This window comes from Schistocerca piceifrons, chromosome 6, assembly GCF_021461385.2.
Source record: "Schistocerca piceifrons isolate TAMUIC-IGC-003096 chromosome 6, iqSchPice1.1, whole genome shotgun sequence".
Lineage (NCBI taxonomy): Eukaryota > Metazoa > Arthropoda > Insecta > Orthoptera > Acrididae > Schistocerca > Schistocerca piceifrons.
The window spans coordinates 378,450,191-378,465,268 of record NC_060143.1 but is presented as its reverse complement, the minus strand read 5'-3'; the positions used below and the strand labels follow the sequence as shown (position 1 = coordinate 378,465,268).

Below are 15,078 nucleotides of genomic sequence, written 5' to 3'. Positions count from 1 at the left end.
TGTCTAACAACACATGAATGGCAACCGGCAAACTATGGCCATAAAACAAGTGGACCACCTTGTAGCTGAACACACTGCCAAACATGATACCCCTCATCTCAGTGACTGCTTCACAGCCTGTGCCATATGGATCCTTCCCACCAACACCAGCTTTTCTGAATTGCACATGTGGGAACTTTCCCTGCAATACATCATACGTTCCCTGGCTTCAACCTTCATGAGTCACTGTCTTCGCCCATCCAGCCCCCTCCCTGTTCCCATTCCAGCACTACACAGCCATCATTTCACTGTCACACCCAGTCTTTCATTTTATTTTTATTTATCTCCTTTCTGCTACTTACCCCTCCCCCCTCCGCACCTTCTCTCCTGCACACCGTCTAAAATGCAACACCTCACTGTCCGCCACTCCCATCGTACTATCGCTCCCCCTCCCCGCCCCAGCCTGGATAGTCTTTAGCTACACTTTTTGTGGTCTTCCTCCTCTTCTCCATGAAAATTCTCTCTTGGGCCATCTGTCTTCATCCATTCTTTTGACATGCCAAAACCATCCTAGTGGTCTTTCTTCAATTCTGTCTGTAATACAGTAATGAGTGTGCATCCTTTTTCTTATTGCCTCATTTCTTATGTGGTCAAGTTGGGAAAATCTACATGCTTTCCTTAAGTGGTTCATTTCAAAAGCTCTTTGTATTTCTTTCTCTGATTGCCCAGCACTCACTTCTGTAGCTTGTTATTGGTTCCACAATGGATTTGTGTAAATGCTTTTTAACATTTAGACTCATTTTTGAGGACCAGAACACAAGATTTTTGTGTAGCTGCCCTTCACTGCTGGATCCATTGTTGGGCATCTCTGTCGCACTGTCCATCGCACGAAAGGATACTACCCAGGTAGTTAAACTCTTTACACACTTTAGAAAAAAAGTTCTCACATCATAGAAGCTTTTTTATTTTTCATGGTAGTCTTTTTGTAGAGAAAATGAGTTTCCTCCAGGCCTGCAAAATAGTTGTTGACTCTGGCTATCAATTCTTTGTTTGAAGTGAATCTTCATCCACCAAGAAAAATTTTCAGTTTTGTGAAGAGATGGAAGTCTGACGGAGCCATATCAGATGAGTAAGGCAGGTGTGGCAAAAATTCATACCTTAGTTTGTGCCATGTCAATTCTCATGCATTTTTGATCCAGCATCAAGAGTCGTGGCACCCATCTTGCAGATATTTTTTTTTTTTTCATTTCCAATTCTTCAGTTAAAATTTGTCCAACCTCTGCGCGGATCATCATCTGAGATCTCCCGACCAAATTTAAATTCATTTGTCCACTTGGTAACAGTTGAATATGAAGGAGAACAATCCTCCAGTGTATTCAGCAAATCGGTGTGAATGTCCTTCATTTTCATACCTTTCTTTATGAAGTACTTGATCACTGCTCAAATCTCCCCCCCCCCCCCCCCCCCCCCCCCCCCGTCTTTGCAAATCACTATGCGACAACAACAACAGAGCCATGTCACCGCCACACCTGTCTTCCAAGAGCACTGGCGTGACACGTGTTTACAGGCAACAGTCCAATGAATATCACGTGAACAACTCATTGCATAGCACTGCCCTCTTGTGGTGATTCTAAGAATTTTTCAAACCACCCTCTTACTTCCCTCTTCTCCATGATGTAGATATTCTATCGTTTCAGAATTAATTTTCAAACTCCACTTTTTATACTCTTCCAACAACTTCCTAAGCATGTAAGGTATATCCTCCTCATTGTTTGCTGCAACAACCAGGCCAACAGCATAGGAAAGTGTGTGCATACTGTGGCTTCCTACCTCAGTCCGCAAGCTCTTGCACTTTCTATACCATAGAGCAGTGCCTTGTGCACATACATCTTAAAGAGTGTGGGAGACAGGCAGCCTCCTTGTTTCAGTCCGCAGTTACTCTGAAGGTCTCTTCAAAAATTTCTTTCCCCACTTTCATGACACATTCTGCCAACTTGTTGCGATTTATAGTACTTCTTACAGAAATTTTTGGCAATTCCCCTGATCAAAGCACCTTAAACAATAGTTCTAGTGGCACTGTGTTGTGTGGTTTCTCAAGATCTATGAAGAACAAATGACTGCTTAGATTCCTTTTCAATCTCTCTTCCATGGTCTGTCTTAGAGTAAAGACATTATCTACACGATCTATGTCCTCTAAAGCCACTTCATTCTTCGACTTCATTTACATACATTTCCATTCTTGATTTTAAAATCCTCCCATGCAGCCTGCTAATTGAAAATATAGGTGCTACACACTTTCTTGCTTACTTTTTTATGTTGGGGGCTAGATACACCAAGTTCCACTCTGCTGGAATTTGCTCCCCATACCAGATACATTTATTAAATAAGTTGCTTGGATATTCATATAGAATGTTTGGGTGATACCTAACTAATTCTGTTGGTGCATTTACAGGCCCTGGTGATTTCCCAATTTTTATCTGTGTAGCTGCCATCTGTACCTCTTTTCTCTACCTCTTCACCATTCTGGTTCTCCTGTATTTTGGCCTTTGTTTTTTTAGTAGGCCTTTAAAATGCTTCCCCTCCTCTGTCAAACTCATGATCAGCAAGTTGCTCTTTCTTTTACTTCTTTCCTTGGCTCTGCAACCATTTTCCATGCTGCCGCCAATTTTTGTGCCACCCATGCATTGATCGATTTGCTCGCATTTATTCTCCCAGATTTGATTTTTCCTCTTGCAGATGTCCTTTTTTACTTCTCTATTCATTCTCACATACAAAGGTCAATCATGTTTGTGCCGTATTCTCAGCTGATTATTATAGAACGTTATTTTTAGAGTTACTTTTTCTTCGATGGTTTGAGCCCACCATTGTGGGAGCCACAAGTTTTTCTTCTTGCTTCTCCAGTGCTTCAAATTTTGTTTCTTGTATGCATTTTCTAATTCCTTGGTACATATGCTCCACTACTACTTCTTCTAAGTGCCTCACTTTGTTATACAACCATAATTTATAAAGATATTGTACAGACTCTTGTTTTGAGCTATCTGAAGTTGTATTTCATAGTGTCCACTGCTCTTGTGGGAATATTTTCCTCTTTAATTTGTCTTTGGGCCGTGGATGTTACTATCATGTTTGCACCTAACAGGATATGGTCTGAGCCACTTTCTGTGCCCCTGTAGACTCTAACATCATTTGTTCTTACACTGGAAGTTTTCTTTGCAAAAATATGGTCTGTTATTGATCTGGAAGAACTCTTGCATGTGTACTTGTGGATCTGCTTGTGAGGAAAGAAACAATTTGAAATCTTAAAGGACAACGCCTCACACACATTCCTTAACCTTACCCAATTGTCATTTTACATTCTCTGGCAGGGTTTCGATTACCTCTTGTCATGCCCTGAAATGCGAAATGTTCTGGCCACTATCCTTCACACCCCTCCCACAGTGATATTCTGCCATCCTCCGAACCTACACAATATACTCGTCCATCTGCTGCTCCCAATGGCTCAGACCTGTCCCATACATCCTCCCACCATCATCTACTCCAGTCTGGTCACTAACATCACCTATATCTATCCCATCAAAGGCAGGCCATCTGTGAACCACTTGTGTGGTCTACAAGCTAACCTTCAACCACTGTGCTGCATTCTATGTAGCCTTGACAACCAACAAGCTCTCTGTCCCCATGAATGGCCAGCCACAAACTGTGGTCAAGAAACAAGGGAACAACCCTGTTGCTGAACTAGCTGCAATACATATCCTTCGTTTCAATGACTACTTCACAACCTGTGCCATATGGATCCTTCCCACCAACACCAGCTTTTCTGAATTGTGCAGGTGGGAATTTTCCCTGCAATATATCTTACGTTCCTGTAATCCTCCTGGCCTCAACCTTCATTAGTCACTGTCCTCACCCATCCAGTCCCTTTCCTGTTCCCACATCCAGCCCCTTTCCTGTTCCCATTCCAGAACTATATAGCTGCCATTCCACAATCACACCCGGTCTTTTTATTTCTCTCCTTCTCCACTGCCCCCCCCCCTCTCTCCCTGCCCTCAGTCTAACCTGCAGCACTATGCTGTCAGCCACCTCCACCATTCTATCCCTCCTCCTTCCCACTCCAGCCTCCTCCTTAGCCCCACATAGTCACCACTCCCATCATACACTTGTGCTGTTGCTTGTAGAGTGGTTTCACTTGCCTGAGACAGCAATTGTGTGTGTGAGTTGCGTTTGTGTGACCCGCAGGCCTTAGCGGGCGGAAGCTATAATTGTGAGAGGGTGTTTTTGTGCCTATCTGTGACTCCGCATCTCCTCTATATGGTGAGTGGCAACTTTGCTTTTTGTATTTAGTATTATTATCTATTTAAATGATTTGAGAGAGAGTCTGAGCATCTGTCTTAGGTTGTTTGCAGGTGATGCTGTCATTTTTCGACTAGTAAAGTCATTGGAAGATCAAAACAAATTGAAAAATGATTTAGAAAAGATATCTGTATGGCATGAAAATTGGCATTTGATCCCAAGTAACGAAAAGTGTGAGGTCATCCACAGGAGTGCCAAAAGGAATCCATTAAACTTAGGTTCACGATAAATCAGTCAACTAAATATGTAGGAATTATGATTAAGTACAACTTAAATTGGAAGGAACAAATAGAAAAATGTTGTGGAGAAGTCTAACCAAAGACTGCATTTTATTGGCAGGACACTTAGAAAAAGTAACAGATCTACTAAAGAGACTGCCTACATTACGCTTGTCCATCCTCTTTTGGACTAGTGCTGCATGGTACGGGATCCTTACCAGATAGGATTGACGGAGTACACTGAGAAAGCTCAAGAAGAGGCAGCATGTTTTGTATTATCGTGAAATAGGGGAGAGAGTGTTACTGAAATGATACAGGATTTGGGGTGAACATCATTAAAACAAAGGTGTTTTTCGTTGCAGTGGAATCTTCTGACGAAATTTCAATCACCAACTTTCTCCTCTGAAAGTGAAAATATTATGTTGATGCCAGCCTACAGAGGGAGAAATGATCACCATAATAAAATAAGGGAAATCAGAGCTCGCACCAAAAGATAAAGGTGTTTGTTTTTTCCGTGTGCTGTATGAGATAGGAATAACAGAGAATTATTGTGAAGGTGGTTTGATGAACCCTCTGCCAGGCACTTAAATGTGATTTGCAGAGTATCCATGTAGATATAGATGTAAATGTAGATGTAGAGTATATCTAACTCCAATGGGGGTCCAAGGACGACATTTGACGTGTGGAAGCACCGGAAACATGTGTGGCCACACACCAAGGGATTTTCAAGTTGGTTTTTAAACAACTTCCTGGTGTCCAATTCAATTCTTTTAACTATGAATTTGTTCAAAACACGTTAAACTTTGGTGTAAGATGAATAACAAAAAATTGATTTTTCATTGCGGATTCACAAACAAGTGATGTTAATGTCAGCTCAGGCGTACCTCCAGTTTCTGCTTACGGTTACTCAGTTTTCTTTTCTTTCTGTTAAATCCTGCACCTCTTTTGGATGACCAGTACCTACAAAGGGCCCGTTAATGGGTTTGACTTCCACTTTATTTTCAAAAATTTTCAGTAGGGCAGGCTATGTAGGGAATGTCACTCCAACACCCAGGCAGAAGGGGGATGGAGGATACGTCACCTGATATATGCATGGTAGTGGTGTCCTGACTATGCAGGGAATACGCTGTTGGTACCTGCACTACAGGAAAATGTGTCTAACTTTCTGGAGCACAAGCAATCCAGGCACTGACATCCATGCCAGTGGCCAATTGTTTATGTGAAGTGGCACCTATGTGGAGAGTTCCTGGTTGAGTGGGTGGCACCGTGATGAATTAACTAGTCACAATGAACAGAATCAAACTGAACCACACTGGTGGCTGCATTTCCCCAGCAGTCTCATCAGAGCAATAGAGTTACTTTAAGACAGATAGATATAACCTCAATATGTTTCCCTTATTAGATAAGAATCATAATGGAAAGCAACCTATTAAAGGAGAGAGATACGTGCCTTGATTTGTGGTCTGTACCAGGACAGATGGTGAACCCTTCTTAAATACTAAGCCATTAAGTTTTTAGCCGGCCGGAGTGGCCGAGCGGTTCTAGGCGCTACAGTCTGGAACCGCGCGACCGCTACGGTCGCAGGTTCGAATCCTGCCTCGGGCATTGATGTGTGTGATATCCTTAGGTTAGTTAGGTTTAAGTAGTTCTAAGTTCTAGGGGACTAATGGCCTCAGAAGTTAGGTCCCATAGTGCTCAGAGCCGTTTGAGCCATTAAGTTTTTACGGAGGTAATGGAAGACAAAGACTACGGGATGGATCCATGCTCATTAAAACAGTGTCCCTGATCGGTCATGCCCTTTGCTAACCTGTGACTAGCTTTGTGATGTCTCAGTCACAATTAAATCCTCCCCCCATCCCTCCCCCCCCCCCCCCCCCCCTCTGTCCATCTCCCTGCCTCCCCAAGGAATCTAAGTATGGTCAATATATACTTCAAATGGATGAGGCATTGTGATATATGCAAATTTAGAAGGAAGTGGTGTCCATTTTATCCATCTGGTCCAAAATTAGGGCCTAAAAGTAGCAAAGTAGACACCAAAGCATTTATGTTGAGTTCTGAGGGTGACTTATTGCCAAATAAAGTAAACTGTGTGACATAAAATCCTATGCAATACTCACCTTGTGGTGCTTCAAGGTATTAAATTTGGCCACATTATCTTCTAAGTGTATGAATGTGATAACTGCAGATGACCACTGCAAGAAGATGCTCTCTATGCCTTATTGCATCCACTACTGGGAAGATTGTTATCCCCAACCACAAGCCTGCCACACTGCAAAAAGCTAGTGGACAGGGTGCTCTGGAATTAAAGATACCAGGATCTGACATGAAGACGACATTATATCACTGACTGTTGACAGGATGAAACAGAGAATGGAGTCTCAGGGTCACAAAGAGTTACAGACTATAAAAGAGTCTATGAATTTGTGGCAGTTTTTCCCTATGATCATCTTGCTGTGTGTCCACCATCCTCTGTTGTCTGTGTATTGATCACACCAATCTGATCTATTCCGTGACAAGCTACCCCACCTTGTTGTACTTGAGACACTCCCGTGGTTGCCGCTTGTGTCCTGTTGGGTGTCCCACCTTTGTTGCTGCGTAGTGTTTCACAACTGACTGAGTCACTTACCGAAATCCTGTGTGATAATGTCGAGGTGGTGAGTCAGGTTTTAAATTTCATCCACCAGAATGGAGTGTATACTTTCATCTGAACCTTTCATTGTTATGGTCCTGCTGGCTGTTAGACAGTGGTGGCGTGTCATTTTCTGGTGCAGTTTTAGCCCTGGAGGACCTCTGGCTGTCCCAAGCGGAAGACTAGAAGGCTGATATGGACCATGACACATCTACTCAACATTAATAGCGCCATGAGTTTTAATTGCTTTTAAAAATTGTTTTGTGCTCTTCATATTAGATAGCTTACTTGTTGACTCTATTGCATAGGTACAATGGGTGAGGGAGGCTGTTTTGGTGTGGAGGTTGGTCTTTTGCCGAGTTTTACGAATGGGATCCTGCACTCCTGTCAAAATTGCCAAAGCTGCCCCCCCACCTCCCACATAAAACTACATTAATCCATTTCATCTTCACAGATTTGACAAATTTTGTAAGGTTTAATAAAAATGAAACATTGTTGAAAAATATCACATATAGTAAATGAACTGTTTTAATATAAAATACTGTAAAAAACAAATTAAACGTATCATTACAGTATAAATAAACTGAAAGTTGTATAAACTATCTAAAAAATGGAAAATAAAACAAAATATATATCTTTATTTAATTTGGTAAATAAAAAAAATCTACTTACCCACCGGCGGCAGAACACACACATCAAAGATGACTGTAATAGGAAGTTTTTGTAGCCAGTGACTCCTTCAGGCAGATGAGGAAGGAAGAGGGTTGATGGAAAAGGACTGGAGAGGTCTAGGAAAAGGGCTAGGAGCCACTGCCTGAAGAAGGAGCCACTGGTTCCGAAAGCTTGCCAATTACAACCGTCCTTTAAGTGTGTGCTCTGCCGCCACTTGGTGAAATTTTTTTTATCTATCCAATTAAATAATTTTGTCAGTAATTGAGTGTTCAAGTTACTAATTAGAAATAAAAGAAAAAGGCTAAAATTAAGAGCTTAGAAAATATTCCTTTCCAGGATTTTTTTTAAATTATAAATTTGACTTTGTATTTTCTTTTGTTGAGCGAAGCAAATTCATTGATTATGTCATCGAAGCAACATTTGCCAACTTTGTTGTGTTCTACTGACAAGAGAGCTGAATTTGAGTGTCTGCTTCCAACCATACTTGATCATAAGTAGTCTTTTATCACCTTTAATTTGCTGAAACGGCAATCACTGGCATTCTCATAAATATCCTCAAAGCCATTTGAGTGTTTGCATATGTGTTTCTTAACCCATACTTGGAAAAATTCTTTGAAATATCTAAATGGGAAGCTGTGTCACTGCTCTTCAGCAACTCTTTCATCTAGAATTTGAAATAAGCTGTTTCATTAATTAGCTCTGCTGTACCAATAACTGTACTATATTTGACATCAAAGTCAGCTGCACATTTCTGAAAATAATATAGAGCTACATTTAATGTGCTTCATGATAGGAAATTAGTCAGGTGTAATGGTGTGATTTATGTGAAATCTGTTTATTCCATTTTTCATATCAATCAGATACAACGAAGCATTCTGTCTCTTTCTCACTCCAGTCCTCAGTTGGTAGAAGCTGACAAGTCAGAAGCCTTCTATGGTCAAGTAGTATGCTGCAATACAGCATGCCGAAATGAACTGTTGCCACATAAACTGTGTTAGCAATAGACCTCTTATGATTAAGTCGTTTTTGTATTGTGCTGTTATGACAAAATTGCACCTTAGGAAAGACACTATGACAGCAGTGTGAGGACTCTCTCAGAGCTTTTTTTTCCCCCAGGTAAGTTTTTATGCCCCCTATGTGCGTATGCCATTGCAGAGGTCTATCTTGCCATGCCCTCAGTATGGCCCCAATCTTCCACCCCATGACAAACTGTGTGATGAGTCTACAGCTGTTTCTGCCTGATGTTTGCCTTACCTTATTATCTTTAATCCCATGACTCTTTTATTAATTCATGTCTCAATTTTGTGACATATCCAGTATGAAGGGACCAATGACCCTTGAAGTTTGGTACTTTAAAACCAATTAATTTATTCATTCTTTTTCTCTTTGTGCTAAACATTTTCATCCTCAGAGGTAAACATTTGGTATTGACAACTTAAATACTCTGCAGTGTGTATCCTGTCCATCTTACTAAAGTAAAATATTTTCCTTACCATTCTTAACATTCCTTATTACACCTGTAGTCATTGATGTTATTACAACCTAGTAACAACTGACGCCCTTCTCTACATCATCTGATTCATACTGTGTGGTCTAAGACTTTGCCCTCATGAGGAGGCACTCTTTCTGCTCGAAGTAATTTTCACCTAAGACATTCAGAACAATTTCTCACTAATTGCTACTTCCAGCACCAGTTTCAATTGTGTGTCTCTCCCATTGTATGAATAGCAAGTTGAAGTCTTCCCCTATTACAACAGCATAATCAGGAAACTTCCAATTTGAAATTAGGATTTTTGAATTTAGGATTTACTTCTGGTTTCTGCCAAATCGGTGCTAATGCTATGAGGGTTTCATTACCTTTAATAAGTGATATTAATTCACTGACTTTTAACGTGGATGCTCCTGCAGTTTACTAATACCACATTAACTTTTTTTTCCCAATCTGCAAGGAATAAAGTTTTCTTCTGAGAGTAATCTGGCTAATCCATCTTTGATATTAGCAGGTAATTTGGTATTGACACTAAGGAGAGGTTCTTTTAACTAAATAGCCCCAATGTGCTCACCACGCATACTATGTTACCAGAATAACCATTTCCTTTGTGTAGTGCACACATATCTATAGATTAGCACTCTACAATTCTCCACCTGATAGCAGAGTTAGACAGTTCACATATGTGAAGTAGCTCTGGCAACATGGCAATATTAGGTATTGACATGCTACTGATTATTTATGGCTACCTGACATACTCTGTATGAAGGACTTATCTCGAAAGTGCTACATTTTGTTACTCATCATGGTTTGCATTGTGGCACCTACTAATGAGACAGTAGAATCTGGAAGAAATAGCTGCATTCTTAATGGTGTTTAGCATGTCAATACTGTCAGAATGTATTAAAGCATGTTGACTCTGCATCAAATATACAACCTTCCAACTGCATTTCTATGTGGTGTTATAAATGCTAACATTTCAAGTCAAAAATCTTTGATCACTAAGAAGCAAGTAACTTGTGTTATATGTGGCAAAGCTGACCATGAAGATGGAATACAATGTGTCATACATCAAGTTTGTATTATTGCTATGGTTGATGCACTGTGCAGAGTGAATTTTTATTGGCTTATGTTGAAGGCCTGTAGATGCTAGAATTTAAAATTAAGAGCATATATTTTATACATATGCAAAGAAAATGTATAAGGCCTTACTCCTTTTACTGTTGTTTGCATTTGTTGTAAAGAGAGTCAACTACAAAATAATACTCTACAAATTCAGAGTCATATAATAACAGTATAAACATCTGTACACATAAAAGCACCTTGAAAGCAAAATCCTATCACTGATTATTAATTTATTTTCAGGCAGTCCTGGTTCTGGGTTCGTAGTCACCTGCTTGCTACATTTTATAGCAACTAACAATGATATCCAGTACAAGTAATTAAATATGCAATGAAATGCCCAAGCTAGTTGTGATTGGGATACTATTTTTATTGATATGTGTAACTGTCTGTCATAATAATATTTTTAGCACTGCTGTGTATTTACAATGTTCACAAATATGCTGTAATTTGCATTGAAACAAAACAGTACAGAAGTGTTATGCAGTGTAATATGTTTTTGCATGGCCTAAAACATTAATCATCCTTCTTACTTCCTTATTTACCAATTATTCATTTGCATCTGACATTTCCAAACAAGTTTCCATTGTGCAGCCAACAGTGCTGTCAGCTGCAACGGTACTTTCAGTTCTTCATTGTTACTGCCCTTTGTTGCCTAGATTCTAACAGCTGCAGCAATAAAAGTAGGGTGATAAAACTAAGAGGAGTGGGTATCTGAAGCTTTTTTGAAAACAAAATGAAAGTAAGAATCCATAGCGTTGTAAGATTATAAAACATTGTTGCATTAGCCAGCAGACAAACATTTAGTGCAGTGCCCTCATAAACACAGTTCTAATAGCACATTTACTTACATTTGCTACAAGGTTAATCAAATCCTACCAGCTAACAGTAAAAGATAATTATAATAATTTTCTTAAATTTTCCATTGTTCTGTATTCCATCACTAAGTGCCCTGTTGAAAAAACATTGAATGATATGTTTACTTTGAAGAGTGCAGAAATGAGGTCATTCAGTCTACCGTCAAAACTGGAACTCCTGCATGCATGGACACACTGCTCACCTGCTAAAAGTGGCATTGCTACCAACTAATGGATGTTGATTGCTGTGTCTTCCATTTAATAGTTCAGCAGTAGGAGACCAAAGTTATTTACAATAATTAAAAAGGAAACCATTATGAAAGACTTTGTGGCATATTGTACACATATAAATATTTGAACTTATGACATGTTTGTTTGATTTCAGAGAGTAAACTAGCTAGATTGAAGCTGAAGCGAACAAAGAAAGACCTGGTTCAGTCTTTGGATGAAACTCACAAATCTTGTATGGTGAGACTGCTATCTGAAGGGACTACTCATTCAGCTGAAGATCTTTTGTTGGATGCACCTCTAAACAATTCTAATGTCCTATTCCGTCGTCTTGCACCAGAACGTCAAGCTCTCACTTTTGGAGAACTAGTTGAATTACTAAAGGCTGACCAGTTGTCTGAAAAACTGTTTGAGGAAACTGAAGAAGGAGATAACAGCGTCAGTTCAGCTGAAGAAAAAGCAAATCACAAACAGTTACCTGAGGCCAAGTCCAACAATGAGCAAGCACCTTAAATATCTACTGTTCTCTGTAATGAATTGTGGTAATGTCAATACATTATACATACATTTGCTACTGTAATAGAGCTATTTTGTGGGAATTTTTTAGTGTCTCAGGTGTGAATGATTTGTAATATTTGTATTTTGTAGAAAATGTTACTTATGTCTGTCACACAAGACATTAAGCAATTTTGGCAAATATTAGAAGTGGATTTGTCCACTGTGACAAGAATTATAAATGACAACTCTACAAGTTATGTCTGTTTCCTGTTCAGGTGTATGAACTTGGCTCTAACCTAAATTTATGCAATATTATGTGCTCATCATTGTTGACATATTAAACATTTTTGTGACTGATATAAAAAGTGAGAGAGAAAGAAGGGTCGTGCACTTTTGACTATTGAACATCAGTTGCTGTAGTCATTATTCTGGGCTGGATTATACTTAACAGAAGACTATCCAACAATGTGGAAACAAGAAAAAGAAACAAGTATCAGTGAAGGGTACTAATGATTATGCTAATAAGTAATAAGTAGAATGCTGTATTTAGCTTAATACTGGGGTGTATAAGGTACTCTATGCCAGTGTGGAAAAAACTAGTGGATACATACGAGATTTACATTTTTTGCTTAAATGTAACTGTCTAATACAATGGCCATAAGAAAATTATTTAATGTACTATACAGCATCTGAAATAGTAGCTTCATTTAATATTCTCAACATAGAACATAAAATAAGCGGACCTAAAAGTACAGCATATTGTGTTCTAAACTATGAATGCAACAGATAATGTCTGTTTTTCATTTTTAGAGTTTTATATACTGGTTTTCTGACAGACTTGCTGCTTTTATGCAGTTTATACTTTTTAGCTATTGTGCCTAAAGAAACAAGACATGCTGATTATTGAGAACAACACTAACAAACAAAATTATGAGACCGTCATATAGCATTTATTACGATTGTAGCTGTCTTATAATTTAGTTTAGTTGTCTTTGTGGACCAGAAGGTTACGTCTACTAATGGTTTTCACAGTATGCAGAGATAGCTGTAATACAAGCTTTATGTGAAAATCACACAGATAGTGAGTCTTTAGGTAATGGTAAATAACATTTAACAAGAACAATGGTGTTTGATATTATGTAAGTTGTACCTTTCGCCACTTTTCTGCGTAAGTGCACTAATTTAGTCTGCAGCCAGATACTTTTTTATCATCACCATTTTCTAATTGTACTTCCTAATGCCATGGTATATAGAAGGGCTACACTCTTAACACATCAAGGGGGCAAGTGCAGACATGCAGATACAGATGTTCCATAGTTGTCCTGTATCACATCAGGAGGAAGCCCAGGATGCTTTCCTGAAAGAGATCAGTGTCCAATTTTCTGCCTTATCCTTTCCCAATCCAACCTTGCAGTCCGTCTCTAAAGACCCCAGCCTGAAGATGTTTACGCAGCAATTCCTCCAACACTACTCACAGCTAAATGAAAATTGTAGGTACCCCACCAGAAAAATTACCTGTGCTTGTGTTTTATGCAAGAAAATTAGAATTTAAGAGCTTTGGGTAGATGACCAAGCTGAAAATCTGAAAACCCATGTTCCCACGAGTGTCAATTGCAATACTTATTCATCTTCCATAACTAGTCTTCAGCCTTGTGCCTATATCGTGATGTTGTGTACTCACTGAAACTACTGTATGCAGTCAGATAAGTATAATCTGCCTACTGTTAGCCGATGATTTTTGCTTTTTTTTTTTTTTTCATCAGAAAGTGTTACATAATTGTTACTAATAAAATGTAGAACATATCCAAAGAGATAGCTTGTATTACTTTAAGTGATAAGGTCTCTCTTTCCCCCAAAAATTCTTGCCAAATTCTGCTATATGATGTTGGCAGGGATTACTGAATTAAAAGAAAGAAAAAAAATGTTCAGGAGAGACTATTCAGCATTTAAAGTTAGCAATGAGAACGATGTATTTTTTCATAATTTCAGTGATAAAAATCTAAACTGGTGACTGTAAAATAGGGCAGTGACAGATGTATATAATATCTGCTTTCAACAGCTTGCCTTTTAATAAAGTAATTAAAAGCTTCAGAACAGTGCCTTTTATGAAGCTTTGGAAGTGTCACACAAATATTCATCTTACTTTGAAAATTAAGAAAGACATTAGAAAGGAAATTCAACGGGAATTTCTGTGTGATCTAACAATGGTGAGATTGTGTTGTTGTACGTGTATAATGTTGATTTGTGTAGTGTGCATAGATGCCTTCTTGGAAATAATTGTCATTTTAAAGAGAATCATAATAGGCATGACTACATTATTGTAAGTATGTGTGTACCATAACCTGGTATTTCTTGTGGCGGGAGGGGAGAAGGGATGCTGGTATCAGAGGAACAGGTGGGATTTTATATGTTTACTTCCTGCAAATCCTACATGAAGTACCAAGTTGCTGTTTATGTGTAGTACAAAGTTTATCAAGCACTAGTTGCTTGTTGTTTAGTACAATCAAGGAATAAATAATTACTTTCACTGAAAATCTGACTTGTTCAATTCTATCACTTTCTTACTATTTACTACTTAACATATTACTCTTTCATCGCACAGGATACAGCAAAACTGCTTTCACAAACTTCAAATGATGCTAAAGTATGTCAAAAATACCTGCTTGGATAAGAAAGTAGTGGTATAAACCAACAGTTTTGCCCCCAGGAACCTAAATGTCAGAGTGGAAGAAGAAAATTAAATATTGTCAATGACTGTTGCATCTTGAATATACATTATTTTGTAAATTTTTTTATTATTTTTTTTATTTCCCAAGACATTGCCACAGCAGTAATGACTCAACATTTTTCTTGTTACTAGAAAAGTTGAAGAATTGCAGTATACTGCATCTTCAGGAGATCCTGATTAATAATTAGGTTAATAGTCTTTGAGTCATATGATATTTCAAAACCCAACACACTAGTATATATTTAAATGGCCACAACTTCTATTTTAAATATAAAGAAAAGTATTATTGGTTCATATGTTAGTACACA

At 38.7% G+C, this 15,078-nt stretch overlaps 1 protein-coding gene across 1 annotated transcript in view; it reads left to right on the top strand.

Annotated features, from left to right (window-relative positions):
* The window catches only part of LOC124802502, a 34,224-nt gene extending 19,391 nt beyond the window's left edge, over nucleotides 1–14,833 (top strand). The window contains exon 2 of the mRNA XM_047263321.1: nucleotides 11,702–14,833. Within this exon, the coding sequence (XP_047119277.1) occupies nucleotides 11,702–12,057 (356 nt within the window). The 3' untranslated portion in view covers nucleotides 12,058–14,833. The remainder of the gene's footprint in view (nucleotides 1–11,701) is intronic.
* The last annotated feature ends 245 nt before the right edge of the window (nucleotides 14,834–15,078 follow it).